The 25,559-nt window shown below is 42.7% G+C and overlaps 1 protein-coding gene across 1 annotated transcript in view; it reads right to left on the bottom strand.

The window, feature by feature from the left end:
* Window positions 1–25,559, bottom strand: part of LOC121874401 — a 247,819-nt gene that overhangs the window by 196,290 nt on the left and 25,970 nt on the right. The window contains exon 3 of the mRNA XM_042378536.1: window positions 7,846–7,987. Within this exon, the coding sequence (XP_042234470.1) occupies window positions 7,846–7,987 (142 nt within the window). The remainder of the gene's footprint in view (window positions 1–7,845; window positions 7,988–25,559) is intronic.

Below are 25,559 nucleotides of genomic sequence, written 5' to 3' on the forward strand. Positions count from 1 at the left end.
GCGTCTGTCCTTATTTGCATGTTACACCTTTGATATCGTCTTTTTCCTTCAGTCAACACGCTCGCTCTCACCCAGGGAAAAACAAAAGAAAATATTTGTCATGAAATCGTCGGGGAAGATATACAACCTAGCCTAGTGTCTGGAAAATGGAACCTACTATCTGGAAAATGAAGCCTACTGTCTGGAAAATGAAATCTACTGTCTGGAAAATGAACCCTACTGTCTGGAAAATGAACCCTACTGTCTGGAAAATGAAGGCTACTGTCTATGAAAATGAAGACATCAACTAAGCAGGTCTAACACTTTTTTTTTTCTAACAGAGGCACAGATCAAAATTCTTCCCTCCTCGCTGAAGGTTTCTGTGTTAAAAACTAACTGGAATCTCAGTAAATAACCGACCATTAAGATAATAATCTGACGAGGTAAGCCAAGATAATGACCACAACCACTCGATCACACCGCGTCATATGACTTTACACTTGGTTCATGATATTTACTCTAAATTTATAACACAACGAAAAAACATATGTGTGTACCCTGGCCTAATGTCTCACTCTACCACCTCATAGCCCATGTGTCCCTCGCCATCAGATAAAAAAGTGATTAAAATTTCCGAATATCGTTTCTATTTGTTTTATGTTTACAATTTACCCGAGTGGACGAACACACTGAAGGGTACTCTCTCTCTCTCTCTCTCTCTCTCTCTCTCTCTCTCTCTCTCTCTCCACAGTAATCATCGTCACAGCTACCACAGGAACATTTGCATTATATTTGTGTCAAGATATTTCCTGAAACACACACACACACACACACACACACACACACACACACACACACACACACACACACAAGGAAGTCACCACTAGGCACCATAAGAGGGGTGGGCTAGGTAGATGGACCAACCAGGTGGACCAGATAGGTGAACCTGCTATGTGGGCCAGCCAGATGGGACACAGCTTAGCAATATTATTTTTCCTGGAATTTTACCTTCTTCCAGATTTGTCGCCGAGCTTGAGGTACCCCATCATTTACCTCCCTCCACGATCACCTCCCTCTCTCCCTCCACGTTTACCTTCCTCCCCCTCCTCCACGATCACCTCCTCCCTCCCTCCACGTTCACCTTCCTCCCCCCTTCCCTCCACGTTCACCCTCTCCTCCCCTTCTACCCAGCGTTAATACTATTCCTCCTTTATTTCCATCCTACCTCTTCCTTACCCCCATCCTCCACCCTCCTTATTACCTCCATCCTAACCCCCTCCTCCATAACTTCATCCTAAGAATAATCCTTTCTCCTTAATCTAAGCCTCCATCCTACCACCCCATCCTACCACCTCATCCTACCACCCCATCTTACCACCCCATCCTACCACCCCATCTCACCACCTCATCCTCTACTCAATTCCCATCCTCCTCCCCCATCGACCCATAACCTCCATCCCATCATTTTGTCTCTCTCCTCCCCTTCCTTCCGCCTCCCATCCCCTCCCTTCCCCCACACCTCCCTTCCCTTCCCCCCACCACCTCCCTCCCTTTCATTCTCCCTCCCTCCCCACCTACCCACATTCTCCCCTCACGACGATCCACCAGTGAAACATCCAAATATTTTTATTCTAGAAAGAGAAGCATCTTGTGTAAAAATATGCATGGATGTGCCACAAGTTAAAGATTTTTCCGAATACACAGGTGTGAGGTGACACTCTCAAGGCTTAACACTTCCCTACCTCCTTCCTCTCCCCAACTCCCAACCCGAAAACCCCACCACCATCTCACACCCATACCTCCAAAACTCCACCACTAGCCTCCCCACCTAAGAACTCCTGACTACTTACCCCCCATCCCTAAATCCCCCCTCCTCCTCCTCCAAGGCCCACCACTACTTATTACCAACCCTATCATGTTCTTCCCATGATGGAAGTTCAACACGCAGGAGTGAACATAGTTAATTGCAGCTTTTATGTAACTTCAACGTTATTCTAATTACGTAAATTGTTGAACAAATTGCTTCAGGTGGGGGTGCTTCGCTGAACACAATTATCATCATATATACTTACTGGTGAATGACATAATTTTTAACAAGTTCAAGAACCATAACACCTTAACGAGACACTGAAATAACTAGTAATCAATTTTACCTAAAACGTAACACACAAACTTGGTACACAAAATATTTAAACCTCTTACCGTATACTGTATAGTTAAATAAATGATAACAAAATTTAATTGGGAGTGTTATTATTATTATTATTATTATTATTATTATTATTATTATTATTATTATTATTATTATTATCATCATTATAAATATTATCATCATCATTAATATTATCTTTATTTTTTATTATTTTATTATCAATAAGCTGTTTATAACACTGAAAACTTATCAGACACAGTTCAGATCCTTAGGTCAGGAATACTATATGGTTAACTGGATGACTGTTAACTGGACCACAATTAACTGGACCACAATTAACTGGATGACTATATAAATGGTTATTTATCTGTATTCCGGAGACATCATATAGCTAAAAGTAAACAAATTACTTAACTGACTGACAGACAAACAGACAGACAGACAGACAGACAGCAACACCCCTTCCAGCTGCAGCCATCAAGAGGGTAACAAAAAAGTGTCACATGAAAAATAGCGGCGACAAAAGCTAAAAATAGACGGCTGTGTGGAGAGATGAGGTCAGATAGACAGGTGAAAATGACAGGTCAGTGAAATGAAATGGACGGCAGTGACAGGTAAAAATGACAGTTGACAGGTGAAGATGACAGGTCAGTGAAATGAAAAGGACAGCAGTGACAGGTGAAAATGACAGGTAAGTGAAATAAAAGTGACAGTGACAGGTGAAAATGACAGGTACGTGAAATGAAAGGGGCAGCAGTGACAGGTGAAAAATGACAGTTAAGACAGATAAAATGAGTTGTGGCCGGTAAAAATGACAGTTTTGACAGAAGTAAAAATAACAGTTATGACAAGAGGTAAAAAGTTCAGTTTTGACAGAGGTAAAAATAACAGTTATGACCGAGATAAAAAGGACAATTACGACAGGTAAAAATAACAGCTGCAACATAGGTAAAAATAACAGTCGTGACAAAGGTAAAAAAAAAAATTACCTGTGAAAATAGTTACAGTGTGAATCCCTAATCCTATCCACCTTGTGTAACTTCCCACACCTCTTTCACATATATTCTAATCCCTCTCCTCCTCCCTAAATCCCCCCCCCCCTTCCCTACCTCCACGATACATAATAATACAGGTAATTCAAAAAGTCTCTATTCACCTGTAATAATTAAAAAAAAAATACAGGTGTTCCTTTTTATATCTATATTGATAAATTTTTTCCAGGTGAACAAGGAGTTTTCAATCACCATATCCTTAGTATTACTCTTAATAACCTGTTAATGTAGTATACACAACAGCGATGATTCTGTTATGGTACACTGAGAAAGATCGAAAAATGATGAATTATTTTTTTTTTTTTTTATTCAATATCAAGTTGGGGATTACCGAGATGCTGACGACATACCTCCGTTAGTCAGCTGCCTCAGAGGTTATAGGCTAGGCGAAGCTGCTGACACTATCTCTATCTCTCTCTCGTCAGAAGGGGAGTCAGCTTTACCACAACAACAACAACAACAACAACAACAACATACACCCTCCCGGTAAGTCACTCAGATTACCGCATAACAACAAGAGCATAGGACCTTTAAAGGGGATTGTGGGGGGTGGTGGAGAGGGTGGTAGTAGTGGTAATAGGAGAAGGAGGAACAGAAGGAGGAGGAGGAGGAGGAAGAAGAAGAGGAGGAGGAGGAAGAGGAGGAGGAGGAGGAAGTTTCCGAGGCTTCCGTGTGGCAACCATTATGAAGCACCTGGCAATTTAGCTTTTAGTGTCAGGATCCGTCAGGTCGCTAATTACGACTTTACCCCCAGCTAAGACCTCGCGGGCACCTGAATTCCTGACTGGTGGGGGTGGTGGGGGAAGGGGGTGATGGGTGGAGGAGGAGGAGGAGGAGGAGGAAAAGAAGGAGGAGGGGGAGGAGGAGAAGGAAGAGGAGGAGGGGGAGAGGAGGAGGAGGAGAATAGTCTTGCACCGCCAATCTATTATACTGATCCAGGCTTTTGTTGTTAATGCGGCTCACATTATCTGCTCACGGGACTTCCTCTGCATGCTTGTGTTGCCCCACGCCGCCGCCACCACAAGGGAGAGATTAAGTGAGACGTGAACTAAATATACCAGAATATCAATCCTATACACTAGACGGCAACGGAACATCCATCCATCCATCCATCCATTCATCCATACATACATACATACATACATACATACATACATACATACATACATACACAATTACAAATATATGGTAATGAGTTTTCCAAATACATAATATATAAATACATATAATTATATTTAACGCCAGTCAACGGTGTGTGTGGGTGTGGGTGTGGGTGTAGGTGTAGGTGTGTGTGTGTGTGTGTGTGTGTGTGTGTGTGTGTGTGTGTGTGTGAGTGTGTGTGTGTGTGTGTGTGTGTGTGTGTGTGTGTGTATGTGTGTGTGTCCCATGAGGGGTAACACATAGTCGAGTGCTACAACTTCATTCCTCCGGCAGTAACAATTAAACTGCCAACTCCAAACATGAGCTCGGTAGGTCACACGCACGCACACATAACAGCAGTGGTATTGTGGAGAGAGAGAGAGAGAGAGAGAGTTACCATGGTATCATAAGCCAGCTAGGTAAGGGTTAATTATGATATATCAAAACTTTTACCTTACCTGTGTGTACTGTATTATTCATCACTGACCATGTTAAATACCTTTGTCCTTCTACACTGTGAAACTTGACCTGGTTTAATTTCAATGTTAATTTCTTATCATCCACAACTAGGAGATAACTGACATATGCATTAACATTTTTGTTTTTTTAACCATTTAAATTACGAGATGATTTTAATTTTTTTTCTTCGTGTTTAAGTTATTCTCAGTGGGTGTTTATTTGTGAGTTAAATGGATGGCTCTCAACTCTTGTGGCCAAACGAGGAATATTTTAATGGGTTTATTTACTTAACTAATTCTCTATGAAATGTATTAATTCATAAAAAAAGAGACAATTTTGTTTGCTTTTATGAGTCATGTCTTGCCCCCCCCCCCAAAAAAAAAAAAAAAAAACACTCATTATAGTTTTTGTGTTATCTAAAGTGATCACCGGCAAAAGATAACAATACTGTACTCATTCTTAATAGTTAAATTCAGTATCAAATTCAAGTCTTAAAACCTAACCTAACCAACGGAGGACGAGGTGCTTAACAGTCTGGCGGACACGACCAGTAAAGTCATTCGATTCACCACCGTCAATTTCAATTTCAATCTCGTCACTACTGTCGGGTCTAGTAAAGCTTTTCCTCGTTGTTCTATGAATATTTTAAGCTTCTGTAGTATATGGTACATCTCTCTCTCTCTCTCTCTCTCTCTCTCTCTCTCTCTCTCTCTCTCTCTCTCTCACTTTTACCAGAACCGGGCACCTCTCCCTTACCCATGACAAGTAACCTTCTATTTTAACACAGCCGTACATCCGGTGCTTCCAACTCCCCCTGCCAGCAATTAATCTGCCTCTCCCCTCATACCTACCTCTCTCCCCTCATACCTGCTTCACTCCCCTCAAACTTGTCTCTCTCCCCTCATACTTGCCACTCCCCTCTCATCTCTGCCTCCCTCTCCTACCACCCCCTCCTCCCTGCCTCTCTCCTCTTATCCCTGTCTCCTTCCTCTCCCCTCTCCTCCCCTCTTCCTTGCCTCCCACCCCTCACCCCCGATGCGACTCCATTACGTGATAGACTTCTCAGCGGGGCGGAAACACACGTCTTCCTTGCCTCATCTACAATCTTAAAATATACCTATAGTAGAGAGGTGGTACTGGGGGAGGATAACGTGGGGAGTTTGGCTGATGAGGGAGAGTAGCGTGAGAGTTTGACACAGTGGGGGAGGGTAACGTGGGAGTTTGGTGCAGTGGGAGGAGTAACGTGGGAGTTGGTGCAGTGGGGAGAGTAATGTGGGAGTTTGGTGCAGTGGGAGGGTAACGTGGGAGTTTGACACAGTGGGAGAGTAACGTGGGGAGTTTGACACAGTGGGGAGGGGGTAACGTGGGGGAGTTTGGTGCAGTGGGGAGGGTAACGTGGGAGTTTGGTGCAGTGGGGAGAGTAATGAGGTTTGGGTGCAGTGGGGGAGGGTAACGTGGGGAGTTTGACACAGTGGGGAGGATAACGTGGGGAGTTTGACACAGTGGGGAGAGTAACGTGGGGAGTTTGACACAGTGGGGAGGGTAACGTGGGGAGTTTGACACAGTGGAGGAAGAAGTAACATGGATTAAGTGTTACAGTCGAATGATCACATCAGTCAGGGGTGACACACACACACACACACACACACACACACACACACACACACACCTTGTTACAGGAATTAAGGTGTGTGTGTGTGTGTGTGTGTGTGTGTGTGTGTGTGTGTGTGTGTGTGAAGAGAGAGAGAGAGAGAGATTTACCCCATCCAACCACAGTATTTTCAAGGACCAATCGAAACAGAATCGACAAGATGATCTCCTCTATGATTGGTTGTGCACCTGTTGACCCAAGCAGTGATCAACGAGCCTTAAAACCAACAAGTTACCGAGGAAAAATAAGCTTTAAGTCTTATCAAACACAAAACTATACTTACAAATAATCACACGTAAACATAATCCTTTCTCTATCATCCCTATATTGTGCAGAGGAAATATTCTTAAAACATTCTTAAACATTCATATACATTTTAAAACATTTTAACTCATTCTACCTCAAATATTAATCATTGTCCAAAGTAATCATGTAAATTGCGTCGCGTCACCTGTGTAGTGTAACAAAAATAAGTGACCAAAAATGTAATAGTGTAAAAATAATATTTATAAGTGAAAAAAAAAGTAGATCCATCACAGTTTAATTTCCGGTCTTGTATTAGGGAGAGATGCCACAGGTAAAAGCACTCAAGGCGGAGATCTCCCTGGGCACACCTGAGGGAGGTGGCGGGGGGGGGGTCGGGTCAGGCCTGGGCACACCTGAGGGAGGGGGTCAGGGAAGAAGGGAGGCAAGGAGCACCTATCTACAGTATAAACATACCAGTGGATCAAAGTAAGAGAGTTGAAGAGCACTATAGAGGGTTGGAGAGCATTATTTAGGGTTGAAGAGCATTATATAGGGTTTAAGAGTTTAATATAAGGTTTAAGAGTATTATATAGGGTTTAAGAGCATTATATAGGGTTGAAGAGCATTATATAGGGTTTAAGAGCATTATATAGGGTTTAAGAGCATTATGTAGGGTTGAAGAGCATTATATAGGCTTTAAGAGCATTATGTAGGGTTGAAGAGCATTATATAGGGTTTAAGAGCATTATATAGGGTTTAAGAGCATTATATAGGGTTGAAGAGCATTATATAGGGCTTAAGAGCATTATATAGGGTTTAAGAGCATTATATAGGGTTTAAGAGCATTATATAGGGTTGAAGAGCATTATATAGGGTTGAAGAGCATTATATAGGGTTGAAGAGCATTATATAGGGTTGAAGAGCATTATATAGGGTTGAAGAGCATTATATAAGGTTGAAGAGCATTATATATGGTTGAAAAGAAGTACGTTGTTGCAGGATGAAAAAAAAAACACCTAGAAAGTTTATCACATAACACGCCCAGCCAATCAGAACAAAACTACTTTATACCTGGCGGTCACAGGTCATCATTTAGTTGTCAGGAGATAATATTATTTGACTTGAGAGAGAGAGAGAGAGAGAGAGAGAGAGAGAGAGGTACTCACTTAGGACGGTCATAATGGCGGCGGAGACCTCAGTACGGAAGCTGGGATGCTCAGCGATGACCTCACAGCGGTACTGACCTGAGGCCGCGACAGCCAGCCGCGTCAGAGAGAGCGACACCCGCTGATCGTTCCGAAACAGTTCCTGGGAAAGACGACAAGGCAATGGTTAACACACGCTGATGGTAACATACACACACGTACAGTAGGCCTATATGTAAGTATAGTGTGTGTGTGTGTGTGTGTGTGTGTGTAATATGTATAATTTGACTTGAGAGAAGAGAGAGAGAGAGAGAGAGAGAGAGAGATTCACTTTCTCGCAGCAGGCAATATGAGAGAAAAAATATGAGAAGGCACCAATAAACAGATGCAGAGAGAGAGAATATCAATCAGCTGCGTCGACGAAGAGGAACAACAAAGAATGGTGCCATTACTTGCAGCAGGCCTCAGCGGCGGAAGTGGAGGCACAAGTGTTGTATGGGGGAGGGAGGAGTGGCAGGGTAGGGAAGAGGGAGTGGCAGGGGTCATACATGAGGAACTGGAGGAGGCCGTTGTTATGGGAAGGCGTGGTCTCATGTGGAACTACAGAGGCTTCATGGGAGGGGGAGGCGAGGGAGGTGGTTGGTATGGAAGGTAGTCATCATGGGGAGGTAGTCATCATGGGAGGTAGTATCATGGGAGGTAGTCATCATGGGGGGTGTCGTCATCATGGGGGGTAGTCATCTTAGGAGGTAGTCATCATGGAGAGACAGCCATCATGGGGAGTAGTCATCGTTGGGGAATTGGTCATCATGGGGAGGTAGTCATCGATGATGGTCATCATGGGAGGTAGTCATCATTGGGAGTAGTTATCATGGAGGTAGTCATCATGGAGGAAGTCATCATGGAGGTGTAGTCATCATGGGGAGTAGTCATCATGGGAGGTAGTCATCATGGGAGGTAGTCATCATTGGGAGGTAGTCATCATGGGAGGTAGTCATCATTGGGAGGTAGTCATCATTGGGAGGTGGTCATCATGGGAGGTAGTCATCATGGGGAGTAGTCATCATTGGAAATTAGTCATCATGGAGAGGTAGTCATCATTGGGAGTAGTCATCATGGAGAGAGTAGTCATCATGGGGAGGTAGTCATCATTGGGAGTAGTGTTATCATTGGGAGGTAGTCATCATGGAGGTAGTCATCTTGGGAGGTAGTCATCATGGAGAGGTAGTCATCATGGGAGGTAGTCATCATGGAGGTAGTCATCATGGGGAGGTAGTCATCATGGGGAGGTAGTCATTAGGGCTAGATAGTCATCATAAAGTGCATAAATAAATGCAAAAATTAAAAAATATATAAATACTGTAGTGAGAAACGATATGTGTGTGTTGTGTTGTCAAGTAAGAGAAACAATTGAGACCCTGCAATTGTGTGTAAATGAGGCAGAAAGTCAGATCAGCGACCTGGGACTTGGTCACATATGGCAGCAGGGTCTACCATTAGACAACACATTATGTTTCCAATATCTTCCCAGGCAGTAGTACCTCCCTGTTTGGTAGCTGCCGACTACCTACCAAATGATTAACGAGGAAGAATATCACTCCGAAGACAAAACTGGAGGATATTCTAACGCACACTTACAAGAAGGAACACTGCTCGAGCTCTCCCGTCAGTTATCACCAAGAGGAATATCCATCACCGGCATAAAGATAAACGATCTTCAGGAAACAGCGACTACAATATTGTTTCAGCCGAGTCAGTTATCCAAAAGGTGTTGGATCATTTCGAGGTAGGTATAGTTTTATCGAGATAAGGCTTGGTTGGATTGGGTTAGGTTAGGTTAGGTTGGGTTAGGTTAGGTTAGGTTAGGTTAGGTTAGGTTAGGTTAGGTTAGGTAAAAAAATAACAATAGGATCAGACTAAACTTAAAACATATCAAATCATATAGAAAATACCTATCTAAATTTTAATTATATGTAACCTAACCTAACCTAACCTAACCTAACCTAACCTAACCTAACCTAACCTAACCCAACCCAACCTAACCTAACCTAACCTAACCTAACCTAACCTAGTATAATATAATCGACCCTAATCTAAGCTAACAACAGACGTAGATATTAACAATACAATAGGCAATACCACAAATTCATCAACTCAAATTGATCATGAAATTGAATGGTTGAGTTAGCTGAGTCCTGTTACCACTCGCCCACACCAGGTGATCAACTAAGACTCACACTCATCACAGTTCCTCGATCCTGTGAAGCTAGCCAAGAATTCCTTCCACATGTTCTCAGAGTTCCAAGGAATTAACGTTCGGGAGAGCGTAAACTTTTTGGGGAAGGTTGAACTGGCTTTTCAGAGGCATAAAGGCTCCTCAGGTCACCCGACTTAGCAATCTTTCTCACGGGTGCTTCCTTTGAAACGCCAGCAAGCAGTGGAGCCTTATTCACGAACCGCTCAGTCTCTCTCTTTAAAGTGGAGTCCCATCTAGACCAGCCACAAGGGACACACCTCCAACTCTCTCTCACTCTCTCTCTGCTTGTACATCTTTCCAAGACGTGAGCTGCGCCAGAGTTATTCCCTAGTAAGGTGGATGGCGGCCTAACACACACACACACACACACACACACACACACACACACACACACACACACACACACACACACACACCAAACATTGTGCCTCTTACAATTGGAGAAACTTTACCCTCCGACAGTAAAATGGTCTTTATGGTGTGTGTGTTTTGATGCACAGCTCCCCGGTCACTAGGCATCATCCCCTTCCACTTCCCTCACCTAACCCCCCTCCTCCCCCTACACTTTCCTCTACTCCTGCTCAAGGCATTCCTCGTGTGTTCATGACGTCATCAGTTCAAGATGTGATTGAAACATTTTAATTAAGGCATCTGAAGTCTAACTATTGTACATAACGAATGCATCCATTTAATATTAATTATAATTATACATTTCTGTGATTATATTTCGACAAGATAAATGTTTACTGAGACACTCTATGACTCGCGGAATAATCACAGCTTTAAACTAGTGTCTCGGCAGTAATTAGGAGTTTGCCATTGTGTAATTCTGTGCACAAAAAATTCAATTCCCTGATTTCTTCTGCTTCCTACAGTTTAATTGCTAACACACACACACACACACACACACACACACACACACACACACACACACACACTCGCACCATTACCCTCCCAGCCACAGTCACACACCATAGCCTGGCAAATGCGCTAATCCAATTAACCACCCAATTTCATTCTCGAGATTAGACGGCTTCAGTTCCTCAACCTTCTAGATACAACTGTAAATAGACCCACACTTATAATATTAATTACATATATCTTGGTGATCACTTATGTTAACCTTTGAATCCATTAAAACACACACACACACACACACACACACACACACACACCTACACCTACACGAGCACACCTTAATAAATGATATAATTACCTGTGTTGGGATAATTAAGACCCTCTACCTGCTCCAGATATTACCAGAAATAAACCCGAACTTATAAATCGAGTTCCTGACAATATAAGAAAATGATGATAATTTATGGATATATTTCTTGTCATGGTTTGAAATAATAATTGTAAATAAAGCATAAACCTTATTAAAACACTACAGACATCTTGATAATTTACATCATTAATCTTTATAAAAAAAAAAAAGATCAAACCACAATTCAATAAAATATGGTTTATTGTGGGAAGAAATAATTATGTAAATATATCATATAACAAATCCTCTATTACAAATCAGATTAATTCCAATATACCAATAACCAATACAGAGGCCATAAGAACAGCTCTGTACTATACCTTATACCTTATACCTTATACCACACGTCACAATATACCTTATACCACACGTCACAATATACCTTATACCACACGTCACAATATACCTTATACCTTATACCACACGTCACAATATACCATATACCACACGCCAATATACCTGGAGTACCATTATCAGTCACAATATACCTTATACCACACGTCACAATATACCTTATACCTTATACCACACGTCACAATATACCTTATACCACACGTCACAATATACCTTATACCACACGTCACAATATACCTTATACCTTATACCACACGTCACAATATACCTTATACCTTATACCACACGTCACAATATACCTTATATCACACGTCACAATATACCTTATATCTTATACCACACGTCACAATATACTCTTTTATACCTTATACCACACGTCACAATATACCTTATACCTTATACCACACGTCACAAGCATATATCAACAAATTATAAAACTCACTGGGAAGGAAGAGCTAACTGTGTCCCATATATCATTTACATACATAAACCATAAATAAATATGTAAAAATTATACATGTCAAGAACACAGGGGGAATATATCAAGCTGGTCCCTTCATGCAGACTAAAACAAACAAACAAACAGGGGGATTTAGGCTCGTGTTTTACGGGTTCAATTATAAACCTCCCCACTCCCTGTGTTTGGTGTTCCCTGGGGTTCAGTTATAAGCCTCCCCACTCCCTGTGTTTGGTGTTCCCAGGGGTTCAATTATAAACCTCCCTACTCCCTGTGTTTGGTGTTCCCAGGGGTTCAATTATAAACCTCCCTACTCCCTGTGTTTGGTGTTCCCTGGGGTTCAGTTATAAGCCTCCACTCCCCAGTCCTCGGCTTAGACGTTCTGTGGTGGTGGTGTCGCGCCGAAACACCAACACCAAAAATATACTTTTCTTGCGTTTATCAGGTAAATATGAGGGTGTTCCTCATACACACACACACACACACACACACACACACACACACACACACACATTATTATTTGTCACACACACACATTACTAAAAAGAAGACCAAAATTATCAAATGAGCTTTTAAAACAAAGTATGCCCAGCTGACCATAAGGAGGAAGTTACTCTCAGCTGTGATGACCAATGTGTGTGTGTGTGTGTGTGTGTGTGTGTGTGTGTATGTGTGTGTGTGTGTTTGCGTGTGCGTGTGTGTGTGTGTGTGTTACTTTCTCTTTTACTCTCAAACTTTCAACTTTTACCCCAAAACATCATTAAAATTGTGAAAATAACTCAAACTATTTCTCCCAATTATATACAAATTTAAATAAATAGATAACACCTTTACTCCAAACACATAATATATAATTAATTAAACACCTTCACAATCCATCACCTGAATACTTAATGCGATCAGGCTATTGATCTCACCTCACTCATTACACCTTTAAACTATAAACAAAATCCCACCCAAAAAAAAATTCCTAACATCGTAACCAGAAGATCAAGTCCTTATTTACGAGTAAGGAATCACTTCCCATCCTTAGACCTTACAAGAACGAGAACCAATAAAGATTATACGTGGAAGAGGTTTGAGTTTTGTGTCCGGGTTGAACTGGGAGGTTGGTCGACACGCTGGCCTTGTATAAGTATATCACATAACAATAGTTCGTACACAATATTCCTCAAATACTTTATAATATAGTTTATTAATTTACTAACGTTTACAGCATTAGCTTACACATAACGTCTAGTTCTGTCTGATCAAGGGTCTATAACCGTTTGCTCAAAATTCGTGAATCCATCAGTGGGCTAGTCATAGGTCCGTCTATTAATGGGCTAGTAAGGGGTCCGTCTAAGGGATCCGTCTATTAGTGGGCTAGTAAGGGGTCCGTCTAAGGGGTCCGTCTATTAGTGGGCTAGTAAGGGGTCCGTCTAAGGGGTCCGTCTATTAGTGGGCTAGTAAGGGGTCCGTCTAAGGGCCCGTCCGTCTATTAGTGGGCTAGTAAGGGGTCCGTCTAAGGGGTCCGTCTATTAGTGGGCTAGTAAGGGGTCCGTCTAAGGGGTCCGTCTATTAGTGGGCTAGTAAGGGGTCCGTCTAAGGGGTCCGTCTATCCATAGGCGTGTCTATCCCGCCGTCGACATGATGACTCCTTGGTGCTTTTGTGGCCACCTCCCCAGCAGGCATAACATATAACGTCGTCAGGAGGGTTAAAAAAAAAGCAAGGGGGTCGGAGATGGAGGATATTTTACCATAATTGTCAAGGACACCGGCGACCATTCCCTCCCTCCCTCACCCTGCCTCTCGTAGTTCACTTGTCTCTCATTCTCATAACTAGCTCACTTTATCTCGTCTCAGCGCTCACCCTCCTCCCCTCACTCTCACTATCTCTCACTCACCTCACCATCCTCACCTCACTCACTCTCACTCCTCACCATCTCACTCTCACCCTCCTACTCACTCACTCTCACTCCCTCACTATCTCTCACTCTCACCCCCTCACTATCTCTCACTCTCACCCCCTCACTATCTCTCACTCTCACTCGCAGCTTACATTTTGCCTCTCAGAGTACAAGTTAAGAGCACACAGAATACAAATCACAAACATATGTTATGAGTACAATTCTTGAGTACAAACCTTGAGTACAAATCTTGAGTACAAATCTCGAGTGTATCTTGAGTACAAATCTTGAAAATATCTTGAGTACAAATCCCGAGTTACAAGACAATTAGTACATATACCAGAGTACAAGTTAGTGTCGAGTACATGAGAGTGGATAGAAAAAAAAAACCAACTAGGGGGTGAGACGAGGGTGTGTCTGTGTACATCACCTTAATGGCCAACATCAGGTGAGTCTATCCTATTAATGTTCTCTTAACTTTATAATTTCTGATCCATGCCATTTACGCCTTTATTCCCAACCATCTCTATTCCTCCTTTATTATTAAGGCTTTATTCCCTACCATCGTCTATTCCTCCACAACCACCAAACAGCACAAAACTACCACTACAACCACCTATAATCACCACCATCATCACCATCATCACCACCACCACCACCACAACAGCCCATCTACCTGAGAGTCAATTACAATGCACAGGTGTTTGGTAGTTACGGTATATACAGTATATTCGGGCCATTAAAATGTTTTACTAAATGGCTAATAACAATTATGGATTAATGGCGTTAAAGTAGCGTTAAGACTAGACCCCTGAGGCTGATTATAGCTTGTGTTATAGGCGCGCGGCTCTTATCGTAAAACCCTGAGGCTGTAATTACGTATTAAATTATCCATTCACTATAATCATTGTTTTCATCATTCTCCCACATTTCCTCTCTCTCTCTCTCTCTCTCTCTCTCTCTCTCTCTCTCTCTCTCTCTTTAACGTCTCTCCTCCCCTTCCCCCCCTTTTCCTCATATCACCATTCCCCTCAGCTCCCCTCTTCAAATACCTGCCCCTTACCCCATTATCTTCAATCTCCTCCACCCTTAACCCTCTCCTTATCTTCAACCCTCCCCCTCTCCCCTCCCCCTTATCCCCTTTCATCTTCAATCACCCCCCCTCTTAATCCTCCCTCCTTCCCCCTTCCCCCAGGTCTTCAATATCCTCCTGAAGAAAATTTCCCCAAAGTTCCTTAAGTCGCCGATGGAACTGTGTAGGATTCAAGGACGTGACGCAGTATGAAGGTTATGTTAGGTTAAGGTTATTTCAGGTTAGGTTAGGTTAGATTAAGTATGTTTAGGTGAGGTTAAGGTGCCTTCAGCACCTCCACTCAGCACTGAGTGTCTCTCAGCACCTCAACCGATGTGCCGTCTACGAGTGTCATCTTACTCAAACAGATATAAATCTCTCAGCCTACGACCACGTACGCCGCGACCTCCCTTGTTGACTGTAGACTGTTCTATGGCCGCCGCAGCCATACAACAAGCGTTTCATTGTTATGACCATAGATAGGGGCTCGGGACACCTCTGGCACGTAGTATCGTGCCACCCCATCGAGTGTAGTGAACACACCAACTCACAATCCTGTCCCTGAGTTTTGTGCTAAGACAATTTACGCAGTACTGTTGTCTCTTGGAACAACTGATTTACACTGACCCGCCCTTGTAAGTACAGCCTACGTGATGACGTACCCCTCAGTACCGAAACATTGTGGACTAATTATGCTCGTAATAACGTGATGTTATAGAATAATATGACTACTCGTTTCCTGCCCTACTCTGGAGTAATAAGATAATGTGGAATGAAGCGCAACTAAGATTAATAAAGTTATGTACTTTGTATTATGTCACTATGTTTAATGATCTTATGTAGTTAAGATAAAAATGTGTGAGACTAACTATTTATGCATCAGATGGATCACCATGTAATACTAATGAACCTCTTGTTCTCTGCAGGTTTTTGACCACATCAATAAATAATGAGTGCGTCAAAAGGCGGGTTTCAATCATTCTCTTCGACTTGCCCGTCACCCGACCGTCCTTAACCTTATGCTAACCTAATCTAACTTGACCTAAAATAATCGTCACCTAACCTAACCTGAAATAACTTTAACCAAACCAAACCAAACCTAACCTAACCTAACCTTAACCTCACCCAACTATGACAGATTCTTCGTAAACAATACCACAAAATTATTATATAAAACACCATAAAAAAAACAATAACATGCTTGAAAATTTTAAAAACAAAACATAACAAAAATAATTACGTATCATGTAAAAAAAAATATTCAAAATATTTAAAAATTTTCCTCCAAATTATGTAGAAAAAAAAAAAATTCCGTAAAAAAATAACCAACTTATTTACAATTCTATTCCCAATTGTGTAAAAAAAAAAAACAATCCCCATCAACGAAAAAAAAAAACACTATTAAGTAATCTCTCGGAAAAACACAGAAATCCCATCAAAGTCAGTATCGGTGTAAGACGAGAGGGAAAGAAAGAAAGAAAAACTCCCCACAACATTCAATTATTCCTGAATCATCGTAGGGGAAAATACCCTAACTCCCAGTAACGTCAGAGTTGGAGGAGGAAGTTAAGGCATTTTTCTGGTAGTAAAACTCTGAAGATCAAAATATATATATCAGGAAAACATAAGACTTGACTATTTACCAACAAAAAGAACTTCAACCAGACTGTACACGTAAGATGAGAGGCCAGCAGAAGCCATTCGACCTGGGCCAGAGAGACAGAGAAAGGAGGGGGGTAGGGAGAGGAGGGGTAGAGAGGAGGGGGTAGAGAGGGGAGGGTAGAGGAGGAGGGTAGGGGGTAGAGGAGGGGTAGGGGGGGGTAGAGGAGGAGGGTAGAGAGAGGGTAGGGGGGTAGAGAGAGGGAGGGTAGGGAGGGGGGTAGGGGGGTAGAGAGGGGGAGAGGGAAGGGGTAGGGGGGTAGAGGTGGGGAGGGGTAGGGGAGGGGGTAGGGGTAGAGGAGGGGAGGGGGGAGGGGGAGGGGGTAGAGAGGGGAGGGGTAGGGGGGTAGGAGAGGGGAGGGGTGGGGAGGGGGGGAGGGGTAGGGGGTAGAGAGAGGAGGGGGTAGGGGAGGGGGTAGGGGGGTAGAGAGGGGAGGGGTAGGGGAGGGGGGGAGGGGTAGGGGGGTAGAGAGAGGAGGGGTAGGGGAGGGGTAGGGGGTAGAGAGGGGAGGGGTAGAGGGGTAGGGGTAGGGGGCAGAGAGAGGAGGGGTAGGGAGGGGTAGGGGCAGAGAGGAGGGGTAGGGGAGGGGAAGGGGTAGAGAGGGGAGGGGTAGGGAGGGGGGAGGGGTAGGGAAGGTGGTTCACATCCGGACAAGCACATTCTTTGTTATATCCGAGACAGGATGGCTGTTTTGGGGTTGGTTCGCCGCCATCATACAAGGCATGTTGTCGACCGTGGCTAGCCGGGCTCCCGTACATAGTTGAGGGAGGGGAGAGGAGGCAAGACATGAGTGAGGGGATAAAATGTGAATAAAATAGTAATACTGTAGATGGGTTTTATTATCATTATTATTATTATTATTATTATTATTATTATTATTATTATTATCATCTTTGGGGGAGGTATTCAGGCCATGGGTGTTATATTTAGATGTTAATGTGAAGTGGCTGCACACACACACACACACACACACACACACACTTTACCAGCCAGCCAGAAACGACAACAAAAAATTATATCCACAAAAGCTATTAACATCATCACCTCAGCAGTGTTAAATATGATATCACACCACCATTAAATATTGCCCCTAACACCTTTAGCTTGTAGTCGAAGATCAGAATTGTCCTCAAGTTAACTATCTATGAACTCAAACTCAACATAGCAACACTTTACGATAACCAAATTAATAATAATAATAATAATAAAAATAATAATAATAAGTGATCATCCTGGGAAAAATACACACGTAGCCACTAGATCCTAATCCCTACGCTACTGGCCTCAAACCCCCTATCTATTCCTGAACTAAAAGTCCCTAATAATTTTTTTCCCAGGATTTTCAACGACGTCTTGAATATAGGAGACATTTTTTTTTCGAGAACAACGATAAAAGTTATAATTTAAAATGTCTGAAGAATTATGGGCACCCTCCCCCCCAAAAAAGTATCAGAACTTTTTAAGACTGAAATATAAACAAATGAGATAGGAACCAATTTCAAACACCAGATATATCTTATGATTGTGTCGGTAAGAATATTTTTTTTTTTTTTTTGTCAAATGTTGAAATATTGTCTTCAAAAGTTTCCATAAAGTAAAGAAAGATGTGATGACCGTACATTGGGACTGCAAAGAGGAAATAATATACTCTGTAGGTAATAATGAATAGCGTTGTATAGCACCTGTTTATATATCTATACACATAGTTAAGTTAGGTTAGGTTAGAGCTATCGGAGCATCAACAGATAACACAAAAAGAAAACAATGGTTAATGCAATTCACTTAAAAGGTCACCACCTGTTCGTAAGTTCATTAACCTTTGACATTTTCTTCAGGTAAGTTCTCTTTTATCTCCACTTGCTCATTAATGATCTGACCTCTAGTAACTGTGCGGTTCCTGGTGCTTATACGGTCTCTCTCCTGCCACACCCTATACCACTATCATCACACGTTACTCTAGTGCCTCGTGAGGATGTGTTTGGTCTGAAATTGTTGTTATTCTAGTAGTAGTAGTAGTAGTAGTAGTAGTAGCGTACCATCCCTGAGATCGGACCCCTCCTCCACCCTCTAGAAGAAGCCATCAGTGTCAAGTTCATTCCCAAACTAGTGAAACACCCTGACTTAACCCCAGCAGAAAGAACACTTCTTGCACTTCCACCAAGACTGGGAGGGATGGGACTAACTAATCCAGAGGAGATTGCTGCCACTGAACATCAAAATTCACTTAAGCTCACGGCAGCCCTCACTGACCACATAATAGCCCAGAATGCAACAGGGGAAGTGGATACCAGCGAAGTAAATAAGATTCGTAGGTCCATTACGACAGATCGACAGCACTGCCAAAATGAAAAGTTGCAGCAACGATTGCTGCAGGTTCCAGAAAAATTGAAAAAAAAAGTAGCTATAGCACAGGAGGTGGGCGCCTCGAACTGGTTAACTACGTTACCGATAAGGGCAAATGGTTTCAGTCTTAATAAACAAGAATTTACAGATGCCATTGCTCTAAGGTACGGTCAGCCAGTAGAAGGTTTGCCCTCCCAATGCGTGTGTGGCTCTTCCTATGATGGCGATCACGCCATTGGATGGCGAGATCTTCCAACACAGGACTTCAAACACATCTAACGAAGCCCGTGTGGACGTCAGTGCTCGAGGATTCTGGACGCGGGGACAGCGAGCTTTCTTCGACATCAGGATTTTTGATCCCATGGCCGCATGTCACCGTAACCAAGCTCTCGATGCTGCACACAGGAGGAACGAGAACGACAAGATAAGGGCATATGGGGAGAGAATTCAAAACGTTGATCAAGGCAGCTTCACTCCTCTAGTGTTCACAACCTCTGGTGAGATGGGACGAAGTGCAAGATGCTTCTACGCCAGACTCGCGGAGGTGTTATCCGAACAGAAGCAGCAGCCCAGAAAGTTATGTTACAGCCTGGGTGAGATGTCGACTGTCCTCTCTCCTTCGGTCGGTTTTGCTCTGCCTCAGGGGAACGAGAGCATCGGCCCCAAAGCCGACAACAGTTGCAGATATTGACTATGAGGCAACAGTTACTGAATGCCGCATAGATCTGCGGCTCAGCTAACTCAACACAGCTAGGGTAGCTATTTAAGTATTAGGATAGTGAATATTAAAGTAATAAGATGGCGGCGGTGTGGCTATTGAGGGAGGCTGGAGGCCACGTATAAAAAAAAACAAGATTAAAAAAAGTTGGTTTAGTAGAAGTAATAGTAGTAGTAGTTGGTTTAGTAGTAGTAATAGTATGTATATTATGTATGCTGTATGTATATTATGCATGTGTTGAGTCCCATACCCTTCCCAGTGATCAAGTCCCTCGACGCTCAGAACGGATCCAAAAGAAAAGGTCCGCTCAAGACTTTGCTATGAGCGTATAGGGGGGAGGGAGGTGTATGTATATTATGTATGCTGTATGTATATTATGTATGCTGTATGTATATTATGTATGTATATTATGTATGTGCTCCATTTATATACACATGCACTAATAGTAGTAGTATCTATCTAATTACTTTATCATCATCATCATTCCTATCGACTATGAGAGACTGTACTGTACACACACCAACAGGCCAAAACAGTCAGCCTTCAACAATTCTAATCAAGAACATTCATAAACTTTGACCATCAATTGGGGGACATTATCAGGCCTCGACTTGGTACACATTCAACATTTTTACCAGTGCCGCCGCGAAGATTATGGTAATGCAGTAGAATGGTTGAATATTTTTCCGACCACAATCACGTTACAAAATTCCCTCACAAAACTACAAAAAAAAATTATCTAAAACAATCACTTATACCTTGAGTACGATGCTGACCTCCTTGAGTACGATGCTGACCTCCTTGAGTACGATGTTGACCCCCTTGAGTACGATGCTGACCCCCCTTGAGTACGATGCTGACCCCCTTGAGTACAATGATTAGTGAATTCAGTAAAATATCTTGATCTCCTGAGTACGATGCTAACTCCATGATTACAATGAATTAGTCCAGTGAGTAAGAATTCCCTTTAGAGTACTATGTCTTTATCTCTTGAGTACAATAACTTAATCCCATGAGTGTTGAGTAAGATATTTAAATCTCTCTTCATATATACAATGACTCTCACTCTTCTCTCTCTCTCTCTCTCTCTCTCTCTCTCTCTCTCTCTCTCTCTCTCTCTCTCTCTCTCTCTCTTTTCTCTCCCTCTCTCTCTCTCTCTTTTCTCTCCCCCTCCTCTTTCCCTCTCTCTCCCTTTCCCTCTCTCTTATCTTTCCCCCTCTCTCGCTTTTTCCACTCTCTCTTCTTCTCTCTCTCTCTTCTCTTTCCCTCTCTCTCTTCTTCCTCCCCCTCTCTCTCTCTTCTTTCCCTGTTTATCTCTGCTCTTTCTCCCTATTACAATTCCACAAACCCTCCAGTCCTTCTTCCCTTAACATCATCCATCCTTCATACATTTTTTTATCATACGTATTTACCCTAATTCCACAATCCTCTTGACTTCTCTTGTTCCCTTATCTTTGTAATTCACCTTCTTATCTTCTCTTCTACTACCCTCTCACCCCTTTATCCGTTTCCTCCTATGTTCCTCTCATCATCAATCTCCTCACCTCCCGTATTCGTCATTATATTTTTTCTCTTTATTTTCATTATTATTTCTGTTCCAAACTAACTAACTCACTTGACCGTGTTTTGATAATCAAGAGTCTTGTTTCTCTGAGTTTCGTGGGTTAAAATTCCATACTAACTGGTGATTCACGAACGAAATTAACTGGTATATGTGTCATCTTAGCTGGAGATGAAGTAATGACTAAATTAACTGGTTTACTCGTATATTTCTTCGTAACTGGTGATTCAAGAAGGAACGTAACTGGTTCATATATCATCGTAACTGGTGATGTGAAACTACTGGTAATACTTCACACAGTTCATCATTCATCTCTACCAAAATCTCTCACACTTCTACCACAATTCTTACCACACTCCCACACAGCCCTACCACAACTCTACCACACTCCCACACAGCCCTACCACAACTCTACCACACTCCCACACAGCCCTACCACACTCCCACACACGGACTCTGACCACAAACGTTTCTCTCAGTAATAAAGTTATCATTTCCTCCGCCACCTTCACAGTGTCCCCAGGTGGCAGATATTTCTAGGTATCTATATTACATCCGCTAGTTGGTTTCTATTCCTCTCTCTCTGTGTCTCTTTCTCTCTCTCTCTGTGTCTCTTTCTCTCTCTCTCGTGTGGGTGGATGGAGCGGGACGAGGTAAAGAGAGCTCAAAATCGAGGAACAAAATGCTAGGAAAGGCTTGAGTGAGTAGAAGAGATTGAGCAGAAAGGGGGAATTAAAGTTATGAAGCAGACAGTAATTACCCACACACACACACACACACACACACACACACACACACACACACACACACACACACACACACACACACACACACACACACACACAGTTACCATAGTGACCTACAGAGTTTAATATTTATTCCCTGTGCATATTTTCAGGTATCTAATTAACTCACACACTATTCTGCGTCACCTGTCCCAGCGGTGAGGTGGGTGTCTCTCAACCTCTTCCTTTCTCTAAGAGTTTATTGACGTCACTTTAACGCCTCACATAATGGACTGTAAAGGCAAATTTAGGTTAATTTCTGCCTTGTGCTGCAAAGCCACTGCATCTTAGGTGATGGATAGTTGTGCTAATGAGCTATTAGCGTTAACGAGCGACACACCCACGTTCACAGGCCAGGTAATGGCCAGGCCGCTCTGACCCGTCTCCCAGTGAACTCTTGTTGGTTTACTAATCTATCCCTGAGGCTCCAAGACCTTCACATCTTTATTAACAACTTTAACTCTCAGAAAAATTCACAAAATAAACAATTAATGATTTTTTTCTCTATTAATATGAATAAATCAATCATAATAAAAAAAAATACTTTAATATATTATTCGCTCTCGGGGGATACACAGTAATTATAACAGGTAGTCAGGCGATCAGGGGGAAGACCAGCGTGTCCAGACCAGATGTACGGGAGGGCGGGCGGGCAGGAGCACCTCAGCCACGTGGGAGCTGATGACGCCCAAGACTCCTGAAGAACGATATGCTTGTTGGGGTAAACCTTAAGGTAACAAACCGCCCATCTCTGCCCACCCTTACAACCACCGAGCTCTCAACCAAGGAAGATGACAGACAGACAGACAGACAGACAGACAGACAGACAGACAGGGTCACTTCTTACCTCGTCAAAGGTCAGAGGAAATTTAAACCCCACAACCTCTAAAATAAATTAAAAAAAGGGGGCCGCAACATATAAGATTTGATAGTATTCTAACAACATTTCCTTTTAGCCATTTTAGATAATTACTACTATAACACAATGGTCGGAGGATGGAATATTATATTTCAGTAACACAGTCAGGCTCACTCCCTCGTCCTGACCAACCATCAGTAGCTGTGAGGTGTATATATTATAGCTTGACTGACTCGTGTTTGTCTTGTAGAGTAAACAACAATTCCACAACGGAAACTTACTTCTCCAGGGGGATATTACCTAACCTAACCTAACCTAACCTAACCTAACCTAACCTAACCTAACCTAACCTAACCTAGCCTAAGCTAACCTAACCTAGCCTAGCCTAACCTAACCTAACCTAACCTAACGTCATAATTTATAACCATCTGTTAATTAGATGTCTTGCATAACCTACACACGATGGCGTCCCCTTTAGACAGCGACAGGTGATACCCATTCCTACCCTACCGTGTTCAAATATTCCCTGATGGTTCAATTAATTCCCCAGACCATCAGCACCAGTTTCTACCCCCCCCCCCCTTACACCAATGATTTTTCCCCCGTGATAATAAGTGATGGTGAGGTGGTGGTGCGATGGCGGTGGTAGTGATAGTGATGGTGATAGTGGTGGTGGTAGTGATAGTGAGGGTATGGTGGTGGTGATGATGGCGGTGGTAGTGATAGTGATGGTGGTGGTGGTAGTGATAGTGAGGGTATGGTGGGTGGTGATGATGGTATTGGTAGCGATGATGATAGTAGTGATGGTGACAGGTGAGCACTATACCACCACCACCTACAGGAGAACACTACCTTGAACACCTTCCACTAATCACTGACCGACGGTGTGAACTGTACCTTGTTATGAACTTATACATATCCCCCCTCCCCCCATAATGACCATTAATACTGACAGAGAGATGTGACCTGTAATGGGAGCGACACACTTCACTATGATGGTACTGTATGTCGGTCAAAGAAGCTGTGTTGGGCTGTGTTGTGTTGTGCTAGGCTGTGTTGTGTTATGTTATGCTAAACTGTGCCGTGTTGTGTCGTGTCGTGTTGTGTCGTGTCGTGTCGTGTCGTGTCGTGTCGTGTCGTGTTGTGTCGTGTCGTGTCGTGTCGTGTTATGTCGTGTTGTGCTAGGTTGTGTTAGGCTGTGTGGCTCTCCTCCGCCAACACTGTATACCTCGCCTGCTGTGTGTTATAATGCGTTTCAAATATAAGATAACTCTTGGTAAGACGTCACGAAAAACTGTACACAAAGCTGAATATAAATTTTTTAACGCCAACGACAACATCAATGACCATTACGATGTTATGTATACAAGACAACAATACCTTCACACACACACACACACACACACACACACACACACACATCACTAATGATAAAAACAACCATCATAAATCACAGAAGTGAAGAAAAAACACGATCCCACTGCCAATTTGGAAAAAAAGAAAAGTTAATAAGATAAAATAACAGGTACTTGGCGAGGCACCATGAAAACTGCGTCACTGGCCAGGATAGATGTTATGTTCAGTAACTTAATGACCGGACTGTGCATAAAACATGATGGTCCTGGGGAGGTGGTGGAAGTATGGGGGCAGGGGAGGGAATGGAGGGAGGAGGGATGGGAGGAAGGAGGATGGGAGGGGAGGGATAAGAAGGAGGGATAGAGGCAGGTGGGGGGGGATAGAGGCAGGGGGGGAAGAAGGGAGGGGGCATTGGGAGGGTGGAAAGATGGCAACACACATCTAAACATCCTCACACTGACAACTAACTATAGATCACCCCGTACATACAGTGATTACTAATACACACACACACACACACACACACACACACACACACACACACACACACGGTATATAAGTTATTGGGGGTGAATATTAAGCGTTGAGGAATGACTAAATAGATAGATAGATAGATAGATGGAGAAAGAAAAAGAGAGAGAGAGAGAGATATAAAGGTCACCCCATCACCCATCCAGCCAGAAATATTCACCACCAGAGTCTTCACTACTTCTCTTTGTCCGTCTGTGTAATAGTCTGACAAGTGATAATATTTCTTAATCAACATCAAAATTACCCCCCCAAAAAAAAAAATCTTGGTTAACCTGGGCCCCTGAGTGGTGTTTAACCCGTGTATTTTAAGATGAACCAAGAGGAACTGAGTTTGCTTATGAAGTCAATATTTGGGTAAGAAATCTGGGTGGGCGTGACGTGTTTTAAAATCTACGTTTATACGACGAAAGAGCTGGCCCAGATTTTACTCCTTCGATATTCTGTAACGCCCAAAATGCCTTAGATAACGATGAGGGCAGTTGAGTTACTATTTTTATTTAATGGTCTGTTATACAAAATGTCTTCCAGTTTATAATACGAGTTGATGACATTTAATATTTTTTGGTTATACAACATAAAATACCGTAAGAGCTTATAATGTTGACTTATTTACTTTAAAGGGAAAT

The sequence above is a fragment of the Homarus americanus genome, unplaced genomic scaffold (genome assembly GCF_018991925.1).
Source record: "Homarus americanus isolate GMGI-L3 unplaced genomic scaffold, GMGI_Hamer_2.0 scaffold48357, whole genome shotgun sequence".
NCBI lineage: Eukaryota > Metazoa > Arthropoda > Malacostraca > Decapoda > Nephropidae > Homarus > Homarus americanus.